This window comes from Ctenocephalides felis, unplaced genomic scaffold (assembly GCF_003426905.1).
Source record: "Ctenocephalides felis isolate EL2017-DRISC unplaced genomic scaffold, ASM342690v1 CF-g0.4_SCAFFOLD_01886, whole genome shotgun sequence".
Taxonomy (NCBI): Eukaryota; Metazoa; Arthropoda; class Insecta; order Siphonaptera; family Pulicidae; genus Ctenocephalides; species Ctenocephalides felis.
Genome location: NW_020538040.1, coordinates 53726506 through 53749192, shown reverse-complemented (window position 1 = coordinate 53749192; position 22687 = coordinate 53726506). Strand labels below are relative to the sequence as shown.

General features: G+C 29.4%; 2 protein-coding genes across 3 annotated transcripts in view; one reads left to right on the top strand and one right to left on the bottom strand.

Moving 5' to 3' along the window:
- LOC113377934 (transcription factor Sp4-like) lies at nucleotides 1–8186 on the top strand (the record flags this gene model as incomplete). Of its 2 annotated transcripts, XM_026618395.1 has the most annotated exon segments (13): nucleotides 1–165; nucleotides 273–398; nucleotides 684–813; nucleotides 1573–1857; nucleotides 2739–2947; nucleotides 3152–3427; nucleotides 3576–3755; nucleotides 3896–4076; nucleotides 4435–4642; nucleotides 6714–6857; nucleotides 6927–7071; nucleotides 7402–7548; nucleotides 7822–8185. In XM_026618395.1, coding segments are annotated over 13 exon segments (2313 nt in total), but the record flags the coding sequence as incomplete, so codon positions are not given.
- Nucleotides 8187–17105: 8919 nt separating this feature from the next.
- Nucleotides 17106–22687, bottom strand: part of LOC113375094 (protein tweety-like) — a 6772-nt gene continuing 1190 nt past the window's right edge. The window contains exons 2-5 of the mRNA XM_026615042.1: nucleotides 22310–22582; nucleotides 21714–21956; nucleotides 19096–19359; nucleotides 17106–17865 (exon numbers count right to left, since the gene is read on the bottom strand). Of these exons, the coding sequence (XP_026470827.1) occupies nucleotides 19128–19359; nucleotides 21714–21956; nucleotides 22310–22582 (748 nt within the window). The 3' untranslated portion in view covers nucleotides 17106–17865; nucleotides 19096–19127. The remainder of the gene's footprint in view (nucleotides 17866–19095; nucleotides 19360–21713; nucleotides 21957–22309; nucleotides 22583–22687) is intronic.

The following is a 22687-nucleotide window of genomic DNA, read 5'->3' as shown; positions in this document are numbered from 1 at the left end:
GTTATAACATTACAACAGTTACAAAGCTTTTTGCCCGGCGGCTTAAATCAATTAGAGGCATCCCAAGTCCAAGCTCAAGCACAAACTACACCAGTGAAATCATTTATGACACCTCAGGGGCAACAAGTACTGCAGGTCCAATCGATGTCACCACAATTCATGCAGGTACATCTAATACTCTCGAATCATTAAGCATAAACTTTATATAATTTTAGTTTCAATATCTACCTCTACCTCAAATGACTATCTAGTTATTTTTTTAACGTTATTAGGGTGGCCAAATATTATCTTCAGGAGCTCCTAATCTAGCTTATAGTGTAATGCAGCCGATACAAACTGTCACAGTAGACGGCCAAGAAGCAATTTATATTCCCGTCTCAATGGCCAATGCAGCTCAGGTAATTTGTGAAATGAAATTAAATCGCACGTAAAAAATGCATATGTTGTTGGTTTAAAATCCATCAAGTCATACGAACAGGTTGCTTCTACTCGAAGAATCATATATAAATGTAGCGCACTGGTATTATTGCTGATATTATGTACTTGTAATTTTTTTTTTCGTTCTGCTGTACTTGATTAACATTTACAATTCACCGAAGTTGAAATGGTTCAATTTTGATATTTCAAATTTTGTATTTATCTGAAATAAATACCAAATATGAAATACGTATACAATCTTTCAGACGATACAAATAGGCGGTCAGCAAGCATTATTGACACCGGCGGGCCAAATAATAAGAACACCGCAAGGCACTGTGCTACCTGCGAATTTGCTACAAGGAATGACTGCCCAGACCGTTCAATTACCGAATGGTAAATAAACTATTTTGATTCTTTAGTTTTGATTACGAAACACTCTTTCATGTCGTTTATAAAACTCAAATGGTAATCGGTTTATTAGATTGTCTGGTTTTGGTTGAACTATTATTTCTATCGCTTCTATTGATTCTAGCCATGTAATGTGTTTGATATTCGTTGGTTGTTCACATTTAAAAAATTCACATTTAGTTCAATTCAAATTTAAACAGTAATATTCTAATATGAGCTTAGAGTTGGGGTGTGACAAGTAGATAATATTTTCATCAATCAAAAAATGAATTTCAGAAACTGATGTTGGTACATGGTGATACCCCAGCTAATATTTTCTTTAATATGATTTATTGTATTTCTACTCTAATCAAACTTTCTGATGTATTTGTTATCTTTATGACCGCGCAATGTATTCTGAAAATTCTTACTCGCGGGATTGTCATTTGGTTATAGCAATTACTGTTTGTAATTTTATTGATTAAGGCGTACTTAAGATTCTGATTCTATTATATTGAATATAATCGAATACATGACTTGAAAGCCATCTTAGACCAGAGTGATTTTCTTCCCTAACATAACTTTAGGAGTACCGTATCATTTAAAAGAGAAAAAAAAAAAGATTAAAAATCCACGGCAAATCGATTAGAAGTCCACGACAAATACATCAGGAAGCAAAAAGTGTGCAAATACCGCTGCACCCTTTACTAACACCAACTAACACATGCGGTCATTCTGTATTTTGTGCATTTCTCTTCCTTTAAGCTGCTTCTAACCCTGCAATCATAACAATACCCGGCACCAACATTCAGATTCCGCTAAGCGGGTCTCAAGGAATAGCTTTCCCAGGAGGTAATATTACGATACCAGGTTTGAACACATCAACTAACTCCGGACAACAGCAGCAACAGAATAATACTTCAGGAGGAGGAACTACAATAACTATACCTGGGACAAACATTCAAATCCAGAGTCCTGTACAACAAAATTCGCAACAGAGTAACAATAGTAGTACTGCCAATAAAGACACTGCCAAATTAGAAAGCTCAGGTAAAAAGAAGAGAAGAACAACCCCTTATTGCTTTTTGCTTTCCACAGCTTATCTCACATTGCTTCTTGGGACTGGTTATGTGGGCTTATTAATTTGGTTTGGAATAATAATCACCCGATATGTATCAAACTAATTTTCTTAAAATATATTATAGGACAAAAATTTGAAACTTGTTCTTGAAAAATTATCATGAATGTACGCCAAAATTGTATTAATAATTTTTAAACGCCTAACAAAATTTGAAAGTTGTGCTTTTTGTTACAAGATTTTCAATTAAATATTCAATATATCCTATAACTTAACGTAACGTAACTTTGACTTCAATTACAATAAAAAATATGGGAGCGGAATTCTTGATCAAATATTTGATATTTAATATTATCACAAAAAAAATACATAATGCAATAATGATGATAATTTTGAATATTAAATCATTTTCATTATTAAAAACAATAGTTGTTTACTCTTCTATATTTAAATTGGCCGATTAGACCCGCAACATAAAATGAAAAAAATGCTTTATCTAATAATTGTGTAATTGACAATAATTATGTTGCATTAGCTGTTGTAGATTAGACCAGTTCGAATAAAACCGCCGCGTTAACTTTTTTGTTTGATTGATATTTTTTTATAGTCATGACAAGAAGAGTGTTGAGAAATTGGAACAAATATGCTCATTTTGATGTCTCAGTGTCGATAATTCATATTACATATTTTCAAACAAAAGAAAATCCTTTAAAATGGCTTATATTTTATTAAAATAGTATGACATAATATTGATGTTGCTTTCGTTTATTCTTGATGTTTTTGCCTAGAATAGATTTCGCGATTTCATTTTTTATCAGCACCAGTATTGATTGAAGAACAATTTACTCCTCAGGCCAAAATGTTTCGGTGCGATCTCCTATGCCTCAAGTAGTGCAGTTCGCTAATGCGATGGCTGCCCAAACAATACCGGTACAAGTTCCCGTAAGCACGCCCAACGGGCAAACAGTTTTGCAGACCGTCCATTTCCCATTGCAAGCGTTTGCTGGAATTCCTGGTCTAGTGCAACCGCAGATGCAAATAATACCGCAGTTAGCAGCACAGGTTTGTCAAAATTTTATATAATAACATTGGAAGTTTCTTCTATCAATGCTTGGTCAACTAATAAAGCTTATTTAGATTTTCTACTTAAATTTGCATCAGTTTATTTGATACATTTATAAATTTAGATAATCTTAATAAGTTTGTACAAATATAAATAGTTCTTTGTAAATATAAATTGTTTTAAATAATTTTTGTTTCCAATAGTCACAAGTGGCAAATGTCATTAATTCAAATGGACAAATACAACAAATACAACTAACGTCTTTGGCTGGCTTGCAAGCTGCACAAGTTCAAGCACAGGCTCAAGCTCAAGCTCAGGCTCAGGCACAGGCACAGGCACAGGCCCAGGCCCAAGCACAGGCTCAAGCTCAAGCTAATCAATCTCAACAAAGTGTTCTGTCCCAAATTGCCACGGCGAATAATAACGCGGCTAACACATCCACATCGTGGAATAGCACCGCCCCGACTTCATCAACGCAGGTAATTGAAAAAATTTAATCATAGGTAATATGATTTATGCTATTCCATAAAAGCATAATATTATAAATCACTCAGTTACTCAGTAATTTTTTTTAGATTATAAAAAGTATTAGGTTTCCGTGTGTTAATCAACATAAAAATTTTACAGACTGTCTCAGCTCCTAGTTCTCTGAACACTTCAATCACTACAGATTCACAGACAGCAAATTTATTACAAAACCAAAGTCAACCAATCACTATAACTGGGCCCAATGGTCAGCAATTAACTGTTGTCCCAGGAAATGGTATAAATATTGGGCAATTGAGATCTGGAGCAAATATTATACAGGTACGTTCTTTGAATCAATATTAAGAAATGATTCCTTTAAAGACAAACTTGTCAACGAAGAATTATAAGTTTAAGAATTTGCTATTTTTTTTATCACCTTTTACCTTATTTATGCTTATGACTTATTAAATTTTATACAGGTGCCCAATTTATCCGCTCTGCAATCAATACCAGTGCAAAACATTCCCGGAATTGGTAATGTACAAGTCATACCAGCAAACGCCTTAAGTCTGGGTGCTCAATCTCAATTAGGTTTAGCATCATTACAAGGGCAACAGAACACACATTCCATTGCACACGAAACAAAACCGCAAATAATAAGTGGGTATATATTAAAAAAAAAAAAAAAAATGAATATACATAGAACCAAAATAACACAATTATTTTAAAATTTTTGTAAATTGTTCAGATGTCATTGTTTGATGGATTCCAAATATTTCCAAATAATTTCAATTTTTAGTTAATGACTACAGCATAAATGATTGACATGGAAACAAACACACTGTTTTGACTTTAGATTTTTTTTGTTTGCAATGTTTAAAATTTTGGATTTGAATATGGAAAATTGAAAAATTATTTTTCTTCAACTGAATTAGACAAGCATTTGAAAACCAGGAATATTTATGACAATTAGAACTTATTTTAAATTTATATTTAATTTATTAAGTATGAATTACAGCTGGACAACAAATACAACAAGATCCTAATGACCCAACAAAATGGCAAATAGTCACAACGGCCAGTAATTCACCACCTATTTCAAACTCAGGAAATATGAACTCGCCATCACAAAATATTGGAGCTACTGATGACCCTGATAATCCCACTCCTAAACCAAGGTTACGAAGGGTTGCTTGTACCTGTCCTAATTGCAGAGATGGGGAACGGTAAGTCACTAACAAGCATTGTACTGAAGTAGTATTTCATAAGTAAGTTCATTATCCCCACTATCAGACCTCAGATATGTTAACTTATCACAATTCTTTGACTTTACAATGGGTAAGAAACACAATTATAACCACTAGTCATTGCACACAAGGACACAACATGTCTTGCCTTATGTTTTATATTATAATCAAATAGAATCTAAGAAGGTTATTATTGTGTAGTTATAATAGAAGAAATTTTATTATATATGATCTTTCTATATGTTTATGGCCTTCATAGAACTAACATAAAATATTTGCCTTTCACAGCTATAGTTTACAAATTATGTTTAATTTAATCAAAAGAAAATGTAGGATTGGAGTTCACTATTTTCAATCTCAAGTTACTAGATTACCATGAAATTATAAATAATTCAGTAACACAAAAAACTTTCTTAAATTGACATTTCCAGTTAACATAATCAACTGCACAAATGCAAAATAGAGTCTTATGTAGAGCCATACTTTGCATTTGTGTATAGTATAGTAGTCATATCATGTTAAGACACTTTCTCTATTGCGCGTTTCACTTCACTTTTCCATTATGGACTTTCACATTACAAGAGCTATACATATTCATAATCATGTTTGAAATTCAATGCTTAATAAACCTCGAACAAAAGCAGCCATACAAATGCAGAATCATGTAAATGTAGAATCATAATTCTAGTCTTACATTGCACTCATGTAGCCGATCATGACGCGGAAACCTCATTTGTTACTTTTAGTCTTGCCTTGTCAAATAGCTAAACTGTTTTTTAGCTAACCTTTCAAATAATTAATCTCTTTATCGTACACATTTAAATTTCCGTAGAAAAATAATAATTGTTATAGCGATTTATAGCTAATCCTAATAATACATTATTGAACAAAAAACGGTACACACATACACACACGCAACCTTTTTCAAATTTGTTCTTTTTCGATTCAGAATGTCTTGAAAAGGCGAGAAAACATAAAATTAGCAAATCGGATTTTTTCGCGAAAATAAACTTCTCCCTTGGGAAGTTAATAACGGAAAGGGTATAAAACTATAATTTTGATTTTTTTCCTATAGCGTATTCAGCTTTTGAATTAGCTTATAAAATTATCAGCATATATTATTTTCAAAGAATCTTTCACGTTTCTTCAATAATGATAGATACGTATTTGCAAAAAATGTTATATTTCAAAAATGTAAAATATTCCAAATTGTTTGAAATTATTTCAAAATTGAAAACAATTTATATGTAGACTTTTCAGAATTTATTCATATTTAAGATTATTCACATGAAATTTGTCCACAATGTGGAAATTAAAGCTGCTTTTAATGTTTATCAATTTTAATTAAGAAGAAAATATATTACACAGATTGTTTAACTTAATTTTGGGAAAAAAGTAAATAGATATCTATCGATCTTAACATGATGCCCATATGAATGCAAAATAAGGTCTTATTCGCTAGCCTTACTCTGCATCTACATGGGTACTATGACAAGTAGTATTACAAAATTGAAAAATATCAATGAAGTGGTGGAATAAGCTTAACTTAACGCCCACATGTATGCAAAATAAGGTCTTCAATTATAGCCATACTTTGCATTCAGGCAGGTGTTACGATAACTGACATCAAAATGGCACTTGAGTTATTAAATCATATTCGCGAAGTTCTGCTACACTGACCATACAAATATTAAACTAAATCTGAATTGCATTTGGAACAATTTACATAGATAACGATTATCTTTTTTAATTAATGTATTTCACAAAGAAAGCAAGGCATTGCAACTATCGTAAACATTTTCCTGCATAACATTGATATAAATCTGAAGTGAAATATTATTTTAGTATTCCTTTTGCATTTATAAAGCTATCATGATAAAGAATATAAGTTTGAAATATTTAAATTTATAAATAAAATTAATATATAAAAAAAATAAAATGTATACCATGACACCATGTTACGTCAGTCAGTCCCCACATTTAATTACCCATAGAAGATTTGAAAATATGATTTCTATTTCTATTAATTTACTAATATTTATATTTCCAGGCATACTGATAGAAAACGACAACATATATGCCACATACAAGGCTGTAATAAAATATATGGCAAAACTTCACATCTTAGGGCTCATCTGCGCTGGCATACAGGAGAACGACCTTTTGTTTGCTCTTGGCTTTTATGTGGTAGAAGGTGATATTTATTTTTCATACGTCTATTTTATTTTATAGTGAAAAATTACTTGACAAGTTTCTTATTCAGATTTACAAGGTCTGATGAACTACAAAGGCACAGAAGGACTCATACAGGTGAAAAACGATTCCAATGTCCTGAATGCAATAAAAAGTTCATGAGGTCTGATCATTTATCAAAACACATCAAGACTCATCAGAAGCAAAGAATAACTGTAAGTATGATGACTTTTTATTTGTTAATAAATATTAAGTAATTTCACAAAATTTTCTTGTGGCAGATAAAAGTAAGTGAAAAGGTGTAAAAGCCTAATGCAAAACAATTTTAAATCGTTTTATATTATTTCCAAGAAGTTTAAGAAAAACGTTCATAGTTTTGAGATAATATGTATGTTACACAGAGATGGCTTAATACTCATCGAATAAATAATCTATTGAAGCATAAATATGTTCATCGCAACACCCTATATGTGCAAGTGTATATACATATACATGCATAAAGTCATGAAATCAAAAATTAAATAAAGTGTTCTTCTTTAATAAAGCTTGATATAATGGAAGAAGCTACAGAAGTCGAATTGAAAGGTTCCCAGTCAACAGAATCTCAAATATTATCGAAGAAAGAAATGTGGATGTCTGATTATAATCCACAACAGCAACATTTTACATTTAAACAAGTAGAAATAGTTCAGGTCAGCTTTGGTTTTATGTTTTGATTTTTTTTACATTAAATTATTATTTATTTAGTAAAGTAAATCAGGGATTTGCATGCTTCATTTAGGTACATTTATAAAAAATTATGCAGTATCATTTTTTTATAGTTCATTTCAACTAATTTATTTGGAGTAGATAAATTAATAATATTTTCTAAGTCCCACAGATCTTGAGAGCATTATAAAAAGAAATAAAAAATACAAAAAAGGATTTTTCACAAAAAATGATTCAAACTGAAATTTTAATTGCAGGAAGCGGCTACTTGCACACAATCCATTACATCTGAAAGTGCTGATAGTTCAGATGAAAAGATGGTTCTATTACAAAATGAGGCCGATGAACCTGAAATAATAATTGGGACACAGTAGCCCAGGGCCATATTAGAAAATAATATTGTAGATAGCAGTTTTGAATTAAATGGACCCAATTTCATAATAGAATATGTAAAAATCGAAGATGAAATATTTGGGGTCAACTAAATTGTAAATAAAAATTTTTAGATTATGATGAATTGTATATAATTTTACCATAACTAGTATAGAATTAAAAATTAATTTATGACATAATTTATAAGTTTTACTTGAATTATTAAAAGCAAATAATGAGTTTTATATGTATAGTAACCTGGAATATATATTTTATACTATTTTAATAGACCTATGTGACTTGTTGATAATAAAAGTTGTGAATAATAATGAAGAGAAATTGTACATAATAAAGAGAAATTGTAAATAATGATAATCAGACTATGTATTATTTTATATTATTTATATTTTCAGAGTTCAATGTCAGACTTATAGAAAGTCCTAATAATAAAACCACTCATTAGAAAAGCAATTTTCATAGGCAAAACAAAAATATTTACATTCATAGTTAAGATACTTACAGCCTAAATTTATCAGAATTCAAATCTATTATACCACACAGTATAAAAAGTTGATCACCAAAAGATCACAGATAATGTAAAAAAAAAGCACAGTAAAATTCTTTACCAAATAGCCTGAATACAGAAATTGACATTTAAACTAATTGAGGGTAGTAATTAATTGAAAAAAATAAAAAAGTTAAATAATATAAATACTTTCACTTGAGAAATTCATTAACCTTGATAATCATAAATACCAAGCAATTATAAAAAGAAGTTTAGAACTATACTCTGCATTATACTTCTCATTTATCGAAGACATTCATTCTACAGTCATACAGACCACAATGAGTTATCCAAGTACAATTTATAGCAAAAATGAAAAAGCAATGTAGATATGATAGATAGATTTATGTATAATAAATTCCAAAGGCGGAATGATAAAGTAGTTCTTTTGTTAACAGTAGGCATAAAAACTGTTAGTTGTTAAAATTATCTTGCATGCAATATGCAAATGTTTTTAAATAATATATTGCATTTCGGGTTATGACCAAAATAAATAATTATCATAAAGCACAAGCAATATATGAATAAAATGTTGGTTTTTAAGAGGAACTTTTAAAATTTATCAGAAACATCCTCTAACTACCATCCACTTTCTAGATGTTAGAATTTTCTTTCAGATTTATGTATAATAAATTCCAAAGGCGGAATGATAATGTAGTTCTTTTGTTAACAGTAGGCATAAAAAATGTTAGTTGTTAAAATTATCTTGCATGCAATATGCAAATGTTTTTAAATAATATATTGCATTTCGGGTTATGACCAAAATAAATAATTATCATAAAGCACAAGCAATATATGAATAAAATGTTGGTTTTTAAGAGGAACTTTTAAAATTTATCAGAAACATCCTCTAACTACCATCCACTTTCTAGATGTTAGAATTTTCTTTCAGATTTATGTATAATAAATTCCAAAGGCGGAATGATAATGTAGTTCTTTTGTTAACAGTAGGCATAAAAAATGTTAGTTGTTAAAATTATCTTGCATGCAATATGCAAATGTTTTTAAATAATATATTGCATTTTGAGTTATGACCAAAATAAATAATTATCATAATGCAAGCAAAATATGAATAAAATGTTGTTTTTTAAGTGGAACTTTTACAACTTATCAGAAACATCCTCTAACTGCCATCCAATTTCTAGATGTAAACTAAAATTCACTTCCAAGCCATTTGCATAAAAATATACAATATTCCTATAATGAACATCATGACCACTTCAGTAAATCAAAAACAAGGATTACAGCACAAATTTCAAGATTTTGGTTTAATGTAAGGAACAGTTACAGCCATGCGCGCTCTATAAAAGGTAGAAGTTCTGGCAGCAATACATAGATTTTTGTTTTCAACGAAAATTATGTTAACTTCAATTTACCAATGAAGTGAAACGATATAATTACTTTCAAATATAGGAATTCCTGGTTTAAAAAAAATATCCACTATAAATGTGCAAAACCTAAATCAAAATTAGTCTACCTCACAACAAAAACATATATAGTGTGCACAGATATACTGTGCACAAATATAAAAAAAATCAACCTATTGAATCTGAATCACTTTTACCGGCCTTTGACTCTCCTAATTAGTAAGCAGATATTTTCATGTAGTAGGTGTATGTAGTGGGTGTATTCTATGTGATCGTAAAACTAAATGCACTTCTTATAGAAAATTCATTCTGGTATAAAAACATGATCTATATAGTATTCTGCACTAAGAGTAATAATCTGCAGTAGATAATTGTTCAGATACTACTGCATCTAGCAATCATTTTATTTTTTTATGTGCCATGAACAAACTAAATCAAACAACAAACCAAAAATCAAAAAAATATGCTAACAAATATAGAAAATTTTATAACGACATGGACCAAGCATCATTTCAATTAAACACCAACAACAAAAACAAACTTTAAAAATCATTTCAAATAAGTAGTTAGAAATCATGAATTCATAACACACACAGAAATAAAGTTGTGCAAAAAATAATGTTCTCCATCACAATGTTATAAGAAGTGAAACGCAGAAACAAAATAATTATTATGATATTATTTGAATATAATAGAAAGTTTTGGTTATTAAATAAGACAAAAAGTAAACTATTAAATGTTATCATGCATATGGATTGAATGTTGTAATTAATAGAGTAATAATAGAAATTATTCTGCCAAACCAGCATAAAAGGTTTTCATGCATAAATCACATTTGCCCGCAGATGTAATTTATTACACTAGTTGAAGTAAAGATTACTTTTTCAAAATTGATTTTAGCATATTCAAATTAAACATTATTGCTACACCTTCTTCATACAAACAGTATATTTGTAACAAAAATTATTTTCAAATAAATCTTTCAAGTATTTTTTTTACTGCACATTTATAATTTGATGAGCAATAAAAAAAAACTTTTCTATAGTATCATTGAATAGTGAGTATGTGGTTACATAAATGGGCTATGTGATGAAAAAAAATTACAATGTTATGAATGCCACACACAAACATGAGTCCAGCACTTCAAATGTATAACAAAAAAAATTCACACTTACATATCAAATGACATTCACAATTCAGTAACAGGAGACAGCAAAAGGTCGAGCACGTGTATTGTATCACTGTAATATAAATGGGATTGGATGAGAATCAGAATTAGGCATCAAGTAAAACATTTTATTTTGAAAGCAGTTACCTCTATATTAAAAAACCCGCTCGTTAGGAAACACTATGATCTCCAACACACATTTTGTCAAGAATGACTAAACTAAGCGTTTAAATAATATCATTTTTAAACCTGAAAAAAAATGACGAACATTAGAACTCAAATTATTGCACACAAGATGTGCCTAAAACTATCGTACAAATACTACTCACCCGCACATTGTCATAAAACCACAAACAAAATAAAAACTTTAATTTAACATTAAGTTACCGAAAACGTATTAGTTATTATTATTAGTTATTATGTATTTAATATTATTCAGCCACTTTGCAGGTTAAAATAATAAAGGTTATGTTGCGAAAACGAAAAGAACGTTTAATAGTTTGATTATGCTTAGTTGTCGAACTTTACCAATTTCAAGATTAGGGTTATGTTATTGCGCAAAAACAGAAAATATTGTAGAATTTATAAAATTATAAACACCGAACTTAATAAGCTCTATAACACGTGAGAATTAAAAACGACTATATCTGATAGAGATACTAACACAATGAAATGAACATGCCGATTGCCGCTTAATGCCGCTCGGCAAACCACTGTTAAGATAGTAGCATTAGCATTAAACATGTTTCTGAACAATGAGCCAATGAGCGGCGCACTATTTCAAACGTTGCTCTAATGAGAAATTTTGTAACAAATTCCTGGTTTCTAGTAGAAACAATTAGTTTCTAGATGCATATATGTTCTGCTCAGTATAAAACGTAATTTAAATTTAGGACCATTTCAAATATTTCTGTAATAAGAATTTTTGTAGCCATTTCCTGGTTCAAAAACTATCAGTTTCTAGGAACATATGTTTTGATTAGTATAAAATGTTATTTTGAAATTTAGGACCATGCCAATTGTTCCTCTAATAAGAATTTCAGTGACCAATTTTTGGTTCAGAAACAGTTTCAAGGTACATATACGTGGTTTAGTAGAAATGCTATTTTAAAATGTAGGACCATTTCAAATATTTCTCTAATAAGAATTTTTGTGCCCATTTCCTGGTTCAAAAACTATCAGTTTCTAAGTACAATATGTTCTGATTAGTGTAGAGTTATTTTAAAATTTAGGATCATGCTATTTGTTTCTCTAATAAGAATTTCAGTGACCAATTCTGGTTCAGAAACAGTTTCAAGGTACATATACGTGGTTTAGTAGAAATGCTATTTTAAAATTAGGACCATTTCAAATATTTCTATAAGAATTTTTGTAGCCATTTCCTGGTTCAAAAACTATCAGTTTCTTGGAACATATGTTTTGATTAGTATAAAATGTTATTTTGAAAATTTAGGACCATGCAATTGTTCCTCTAATAAAAATTTCTGTGACTAATTCCTGGTTCAGAAACAGTTTCAAGTTACATAGCGTGGTTTAGTAGAAATGTTATTTTAAAATTTAGGTCCATTTCAAATATTTTTCTGATAAGAATTTTTGTAGCCATTTCCTGGATTAAAAAACTATCAGTTTCTAGGTACTTATGTTCTGATTAGTGTAAAATGTTATTTTAAAATTTAGGACCATGCGAATTGTTCCTCTAATAAGAATTCCTGTGACCAATTCCTGGTTCAGAAACAGTTTCAAGTTACATATGCGTGGTTTAGTAGAAATGTTATTTTAAAATTTAGGTCCATTTCAAATATTTTCTAATAAGAATTTTTGTAGCCATTTCCTGGTTCAAAAACTATCAGTTTCTAGGAACTATGTTTTGATTAGTATAAAATGTTATTTTAAAATTTAGGACCATGCCAATTGTTCCTCTAATAAGAATTCCTGTGACCAATTCCTGGTTCAGAAACAGTTTCAAGTTACATATGCGTGGTTTAGTAGAAATGTTATTTTAAAATTTAGGTCCATTTCAAATATTTTTCTGATAAGAATTTTTGTAGCCATTTCCTGGATTAAAAACTATCAGTTTCTAGGTACTTATGTTTTGATTAGTGTAAAATGTTATTTTAAAATTTAGGACCATGCGAATTGTTCCTCTAATAAGAATTCCTGTGACCAATTCCTGGTTCAGAAACAGTTTCAAGTTACATATGCGTGGTTTAGTAGAAATGTTATTTTAAAATTTAGGTCCATTTCAAATATTTTTCTAATAAGAATTTTGTAGCCATTTCCTGGTTTAAAAACTATCAGTTTCTAGGTACTTATGTTCTGATTAGTGTAAAATGTTATTTTAAAATTTAGGACCATGCGAATTGTTCCTCTAATAAGAATTCCTGTGACCAATTCCTGGTTCAGAAACAGTTTCAAGTTACATATGCGTGGTTTAGTAGAAATGTTATTTTAAAATTTAGGTCCATTTCAAATATTTTTCTAATAAGAATCTTTGTAGCCATTTCCTGGTTTAAAAACTATCAGTTTCTAGGTACTTATGTTCTGATTAGTGTAAAATGTTATTTTAAAATTTAGGACCATGCGAATTGTTCCTCTAATAAGAATTCCTGTGACCAATTCCTGGTTCAGAAACAGTTTCAAGGTACATATACGTGGTTTAGTAGAAATGTTATTTTAAAATTTAGGACCATTTCAAATATTTTTCTAATAAGAATTTTTGTATTCATTTCCTAGATTAAAAACTATCAGTTCCTAGGTACTTATGTTCTGATTAGTGTAAAATGTTATTTTAAAATTTAGGACCATGCGAATTGTTCCTCTAATAAGAATTCCTGTGACCAATTCCTGGTTCAGAAACAGTTTCAAGGTACATATACGTGGTTTAGTAGAAATGTTATTTTAAAATTTAGGACCATTTCAAATATTTTTCTAATAAGAATTTTTGTATTCATTTCCTAGATTAAAAACTATCAGTTTCTAGATACATATATGTTCTGATTAGTGTAAAATGTTATTTTAAAATTTAGGACCATGCTAATTGTTTCTCTAATAAGAATTTCAGTGACCAATTCCTGGTTCAGAAACAGTTTCAAGGTATATATATATATATGTTGTTTAGTAGAAATGCTATTTTAAAATGTAGGACCATTTCAAATATTTCTCTAATAAGAATTTTTGTACCCATTTCCTGGTTCAAAAACTATCAGTTTCTAGGTACAATATGTTCTGATTAGTGCAAAATGTTATTTTAAAATTTAGGACCATGCCAATTGTTTCTTGAATAAGAATTTTTGTAGCCAATTCCTGGTTCAAAAACAGTTTCTAGCTACATATATGTTATGCTTAGTAGAAAATGTTATTCTAAAATTTAGGACCATTTCTATTGTTTCTTCATTTAGAATTTCTGTGAACAATTCCTGGTTCAAAAACTATCTGTTTTTAGGTACATATATGTTATGTTTAGTAGAAAATGTTATTTTCTGAAAAGAAATTATTCTTAGTCCATTTTCATGCTAAAGTTATTAGTACAACTTTGGTATATCTGAAAATGTTACATATAAAAATTATAAGAACAAAGCAGAAAAAAAGAATTAAATTAAATATACATATTATATTATCATAATGTTATAAATAATTATAAAATCTTATAAAGGGTAGATATAAATATTTCTAAATCATAATATAACTAGAAGTAAAATCTATTTCAATTTGATCATACACATCAGATCGTTAATACAATAATTTTCATGACAAATAGAGCCACATATCAAATAATGTTATCAAATATGTGCTAAAGAATTGAATTGTAAAATTATTCATTAAATGTTAATATAACATTTTACATTCTTTTTTGGGGTAATAGAATCACTCTTATAATAATCAAGTCGACGGCCATTCTGGAATAAATGAGCCGTTATTGAGGTCATTTTAACTTCACTACTCCGAATTTATTTACATATAAATATGTTTAGTATAATTTTAAAACAATTTCTACAAAATATACTAAACATGATTACAATATACTCTATTGAAAATCGTCTCCGATTAAGATATTTTCTATTTTATTCATTTATTGTGCTATTTACTCTATAGTTATTTGAGCGAAATTTAAATATTTAAATTTCATTAATAGTCAATAATTCAGACTAGTTCAATATGGATCATCAATCCACAAAGGTAAATGGTTTGATTTTCTTGCTCTGAGATAAAATATTAGTAATTTAATTACAGTCTCATCAAAATTTGGTGGAATGTATTAATCAATGTTTGCTTGGTTTATTGGAAAATATGTATAGATCAATGCTTTATTATACTTAAATAGATATTGTGTAAATGCAAAGTCTTTCAACAAAACAAAGTTCAATTATATATACACTCATATAAAGTCTAATTGTAAGTATAAAAAATTAGGCTACATGTTTAGTTTATTCAATTCTAACATTATCCTTCAATAAATCTGATTCAAATAAGATTCATAATAAAATCTTAATGTAGGACTCCTTAGAATAATAATTTTAAAAAACCTTCTATAATATTTTTAAAATTTTTTTACAAATAACTCCCGTAAATTGGTACACATGTATTTCAGAGAACATTCTTTTGCATAGCAGTGTAAGTATTAAATTAAGAACGGCACTGATATAAAAGTTACACTGTTCACAGTCATATTCATTTTTTTTATCTAGTATCATTTATTTGATGTTCATTATTGTAATATATTATAATAGATATTTTGATGTATGAGAACAAACAATTAAGTCAAATAAATATTATGTGAGCGATACTATCCAAAGAGAAGCACCTTACATAATTTGATATTCTTTGTTGATGTTATATGACAATTTTTACATTTATTATATTAGATACCATTTAATATTTTTGTACTGTTATAAATTTACAAAATTACAAAACGTAGCCAAAGGCTAGGCAGTTATAATTATTGATTAGGATAATACTGTTATCTTCGATGAGTATAGACTGCAACATGACTGATGTTATTTCAATTGCATTATTTCTAAAGAAACCTTATAAAGCCCTTGTTTTATATTGTTATTCTAATTAAAAAAAAAACGTGACAACAATTATATACAAATATGTCAACAGACAATTTAATTACACTATATTTTTTAAACCATTGTCACCACATAAGATTTTGACTATTCATATTTTTGAATGTGCGTTTTCCAAGTTAGACATGTGCAGGTAAAGATAACAGCATGTTTATGTTATGTACCAAATGATGTTAGCAAATGATGTAAATTGTTCCCTGTTTTATTTAGTTTCCAAACTAACCAATTGGTCAGCTTTTTTTTTAAAAAAAATGATCACAGAGATTCTTCTAATGTGCAAAAATTTATGACAGAGGTAGAAATAGTTGATTTCTAATTTGCCATAAGTTTCATTTGATTCAAATTTTAATGACTTTGATATATTGTTAAGTGTAAAGCTTGATCATTCAGATGCATATAGTTTACACATTTAAACAAAACACTGAATTTGATGAATTATTAAATATTTATCAGTAAAATTAGCATATGATATTCCCACAGCACAAAAAACATGTTCAGAAACTAAAAATTGTCAATAGAGTACAAAAACTAAAATTCTTTTTCATAAGTGAATACATGCAAACTTATTTGATTAACAATACAGTACAATTTAATATCAATTGCATGCATTAAATGTCTGTAAAATTGCTACACGCAACTGCAAGCTAAATAATAACTAAAAAATAGTGATAATCATATGATGAATAAAATCAAATTATTTAATATGTGAATAATATTAGTGTACCATTTACATGAACATTTATTCGAAATATATCCGGGTAATATATTTCTTATATAAATTATGATGCTAAAATAGCACTAAATTTTCACATTTATTTCTCTGCAAATAGTACATCTTGCAGAATCAACCCTTTTTAATTAGACGCTTATTATTTCAATAATTTATCAATTAAAAATATATTACTTTTAGAAACAATATATCACCAGATAATAAGATGCATCAATTCTGTGAGTATGGAGAATAAAAAGCAATATATAATTAAATAATGATTCTAATTCTAATTGCTTACAGAATTGTGTAGCTCAACAATTTTCATATAAATAAAAATCCTTCCAAGCATGTGTTTTCTATGAGAAAATATAAAAAAGGCATTTTTCATCTAAATGTTCTAACTTTGATACTAGTAAATATATCAACCAAAATAAACTGTTCATGTTTTGTTATAGATATTGACTAAAACTCCATTTTAAAAATAGTACAGAGAACGATTTAATTATATCAGATCATTGTTTTATTAATAAAACTTCTCATATATTATCTGCTCGATCAAAATGAAAAATGAGATAGTCGCCTGCGGACAAAATTCGCTTACAATTCTGTGACTGCATACAATTCGCTGTTCTGGTTTTGACCAGTACGTTGCATCGTCCTATAGTGCAAATGCGGATCTACCGGTGGAGCGGTTGGCGCTATAGGCACTTTTGCTGGTCGTTGAAGGGACCTATACGCCGCAAAGTTCTTGGCATTTAACGGCTGATTCTGATCCGAGGTTGTGACCGCGTTGGATGCTTTTGGCGGAGCTTCTTGCGGAATATCGGGTAGCGGTTGACTCAAAATAGATATAGACTGCTGCGGCCGTCTGCCCAAGGAGTTGAATTTATCAGTCGGCGTTGTTCGAGCGCCGAAACGTGTGCCGTGTCGCAAGGTCGCACAGTTGTTTTGCACGGATGGACAGCGGACTGCTTTGGGACCGAAACTTGCATACTTCGGATCAAAACGGTTGATGCCCCCTTCAGTGGTAGTCACATCCCGCGGATCCCTGGGTAAGAAAACAATAAAAACTCAGGTAAAAATTGGCATTTCAATATATTTTATACTGATAATTATCTTTGTAGGGCTTTCAAATTCGTATTAAAATCTGAATACCGGTTCGATATTTGAAATTTGTAATACCGGGATCCCGGTATTAATACCGGTATTATCAATGAAAATTTTATTAGTCATATTTTTAGTTAAGGTAAACGTACCATATTACGGGATGTTAAGGAACGTTTGACTTTAAAGACGAATTTTAGAGAAAATATGAAAGTGGACGAACTAAATCTGTTATATTTTATTATTTTTAGTACAAATATAACACGCCGAAAAAGTCTTTCCTCATGCTACACTTGTCGGCACAATTGTCATAAAGAAATAATACGAGTACATGATTAGTCGATATGAATTAGTACTTAGTATAGGGTATTTAGTTTATAAACAAATCATAAATAGATATCAGCACTTCACAAAGGCTTATAGAAAATTATTGTATTTACTGATTGCCTAATAAATAAATAAAATTATTCTATATGAACGATTTCTAAGAATCTGCAACGAGACCAATATTATCATTGATTATCAAACAATTTATCACTCAATGATTTGACTTGTAAATTTTTATAAGTTATAAAAAATAATGAATACGATAATACGAATGATTGAAAGGAAGATATACAATATAGAGTATTATAACGTGTCGACTGTATATTTTGTTTAAAATATCATTGGACAATGCACGTGGACGACTAATACTTTGTATAAATGGGTTCCATTCATTAGATCGTATATAATATATAAACAATCGCTTTATCTTGCCGGCATCGACAAGATGTGTCATACTGGACTGAGCCGAGTCGGCAATACACAAATAAAGTGTAAAAATCGTGTATGTGTATTGTGTAAGTTTAATTTTTAACAAAATTTTCGTAATCCCGAAATACCGGTATTTTTAGTATCAATACCGGTATTGAATACCGGACAAAAATCGTCCGGGATCCCGGTATTCGGGATCACGGAATCCCGGTATTGTAAGCCCTAGATCTTTGTCTTTTAGACTTAATATCATTGTGTACGAAATATACATAAAATAGAACTCTCATATTGAGAAAGCTTTGACAATTTAGTTGGCAAACGTGAACAATACGTAATTTTATATTACATTCTGGATTATTGAAGCTTCCAATTGAAAAATTTCAATAGAGACAAAAAATCAAATTGTTACAATTGGTACCTTGGGGGCGAGGCACCGCAGGCGACTGAATCTCAGTAGAAATCAGATGATTCGAGAGTCTTGCATTGCTTGCTCAAAGTCGCGTACTTCCCATTGTTGGGTCCTCCCGCTCCGCTTCCGAAATGCGACGGCGGTGAGTGTCCATGAGACGGCAGCCGTCCGAGCGTATGCGATCCATGCGAAGCGTGTGTTCGGTGCCCGATATGACCGAGATGACCGGCTCCGTCGACCCTATGACTGTTTCGTGACAGGGATCTGTCATGTCTGTTGGGGACATTTAAATAGTTACAGGAAATATATATTTCAAACAAAAACTAATATCCGATTCAACTACGTTTAATTAGTGTCATGAGCAAGAGTTTTCCAATGATTTTGAAGATATTTTTGTGCTTGCCGCATCGAGAAACTTGCGTCATTCATTTGTATTCGAAACATGTACCTATTCTGACAGATATTGATCCAAGTTTAGGATATTTTAAATTTTGTTGAATAATTTAATAAACATCGATAGAGCAGCACATATAAAAATTATGTAATTAATTTTGGAATGTTTTGCTACATGCGCTTGTGAATAATTGTGTGAAAATACTTTTTAATATAAAAATCTTTTTCAACATTATGAACTAGAATTTCTGAACATGAGTATGTAATGTAATATTCAATTAGTTAAGAAAATGTTTATTAAAAAATAAAAATATAATCAACACCTATTGTTTTTGTAGCTTGTTAAAGCAACAATCAATGTGATCGAACAGATATAAAATAAAATGCGATTTCTAATCAGTTTGAATCAGAAGTTTTGCAAATGTAATTAAGTATTTGCTATGATTGTTAACAATTGAATATAAGCGGTTGTAATATAAGCTGATTTTGTTTTATGTACAAAATTTGTTGATAAATTTATAATTATAATATATATATATATATATATATATATATATATATATATATATATATATTTAATTTAAGTTAATAATCGGGCGTAACATCATAAAAATAGTATGAGTTTTTTTAAAAATTTATTTATTTAAAATCCATACGTTTCGGCTAGCATCTTAGCCATCATTCAGTGGTAATCAAGTTAAATTTTGTATCCTAATATAGCATATGATTATTAGGATACAAAATTTTAACTTGATTACCACTGAATGATGGCTAAGATGCTAGCCGAAACGTATGGATTTTAAATAAATAAATTTTTTAAAAAAACTCATACTATTTTTATTGATGTTACGCCCGATTATTAAACTCAAATTAAACATATATATCAACATCAAATTCAAGACTATTCAAAAATATATATATATATATATATACAAGATTGAACATTCTATTTACATTTCTCCATGCATTGCATGTTAATTATAATATATATATATATATATATATATATATATATATGTATGTATGTATGTATTTATTTATTATGTGTTGTACGTATGTATTTGTATAAAAATATGTACAAAACGATTAAAGGAACAACAGCTCATAGGCATCTCACTAATGCATAGCTTTGCAATCAATTTGTGGCAAAACCTCAATTATTCAAGGGCTTATTTTATTTACATGAAATATCTATTTAAGATCCATTACCAATAGTGAGTAAACAGTTTTATGAAACAAATATTGAAAACAGCAATTTTGAAAAGCAACTAAACTGCAGGCAATCTAAACATTCATCAATAGACCTAATGAACCAATAAATTCTTTGTAAATATCAATCTGTTCAGCAAAATTTTAAAACCATATGTTTTTCATGTTATCGAAAGAAGAATATTATTACAAAAAATGCACTTTCATAGAGACTTTTAGTTTGAATTCTTTGCGAACAGATTAATAAATTACATTTCTATTCACATATCACAAGCTATATATACTTATCAAAACCAGTCAGATATGTAAAGAAAAAAAATAGAAATAGAAACTAATTAAAATTTAAAACAAAATTAATTTAAAAAAAATTAAATAGCGGTTTGTGATTCATGTACTTATCAATAAAATTTAATTTTTCTGTGATTATAATATATTCATTTGTAATTATCAATAATTTAAAGCATCCTGTGTCACTACAAACTTTTTTAGGAGTTTTTAAATTAAAATTTATGATTATAAGTTTTATAATAGGTTTTGTAATTTATTGATTATAAGTTTTGTAATAGTAATTATATAATATTTGTTAAACTTGAATGTGACTGCTTTAATGTCTAGCAACCCCAACGAATTATGTCAAATACCGTCATATACATCTCCAGAGGAATATAAATGAATCAAAGAATGCAATTTATAACTAATTCGAAAATACATAAGGTACTAAATCGCGATTTTGAATAATATTTAAGCAACCTTCACATAAATAAAAATACTCTCACTTGTTCGCTATTTGATATAAAGAAAGAGCCTTTAGGTTAGTATCCTTTTATCATTTCTGAAAATAGAAACTACTATCTTCACTACTACATAGAACGTAATGTAAAATTATATAGTGAATAGTATATCTTTTTCTTATTTTCGTAAAAAACGCATGTACCTCTCATAAATTATTTGCAGGTTAGGTAGATTTCAAAGAATAATAATAAATAAAAGTAGAAAAAATCAAAATTCAGAAAAGAATAGCATGCCTGAACGATGACGAAGAGTCTTGTGACATGTCGTGCTTGTCAAAAGCATGCGTGCCGTAAGCAGGCGGCGGCGTGCAAGGTGGTGCTACAGGTTGATGCATTGGCGTGCAGGGTGGACGAGGTAACGACCCTGCTTGCTGTTGATGCTGATTGCTTCGCTGCAGCGTACGCGCCGCCACTGCTTGGCTTGCCTGCTGCGGGGGTAGGAACGGATCCGCTTCATCAACAGTGGTGTAATCTCTTCTGCAGATAAAATTACCATAATTATTGAATTCGGTGCTGTAGGTTATTATTACTTAAGGCAAATTACAATTTGTCATACACATGAAAATATTAAGAAACCTTATGAATAGTAACGGAAAAATACTTATGGAACTTGAAACTTTAATTTTATGTTTTGAAAAGATGCAAAAAATCATTTTGGTTTTCTGTTTTGTCAGCAAATAACAATATTTTTAAATTCAGCTACAACTTTTAGAATAATATGATCATATTTTATAAGTTTTACTTATTGAGAATTATTGAGAGAATTATCGAAAAAACTAATATGTTAATCAGTACGAAAAAACTAATAAATGAAATCGCTAGCAACTCACTTTTTTCTGATATAAATCCACGTGTGCGAATCGACCCAAACCATAACCGTAAGCAAAAATGCAGCCAGAAGTCCAGCAGCTAGCATAAGTGCGAGTCCCATAAGTCCACCATCGCACAATGAACGCGAAGCAGTCAAAAAATGCCCATGCACTGCTCTGCAGTCCAGGAGAGCAGTCAACCCGGTCAAAAGGCGTTCGCATGAGTTGAGATCAGTTGTAAGTGCGGCAAGACGAGGTTTTAAACCCGAGGTTTGAAATAATTCTAAAGATATCCTGAAAAAATACACATTATAATAGAGAAGAATATACATTTAAGTCACGCCAAACTACAATCTAATTTAAATAATTAACCTTACTACAAATTTAAGTAAACATTAA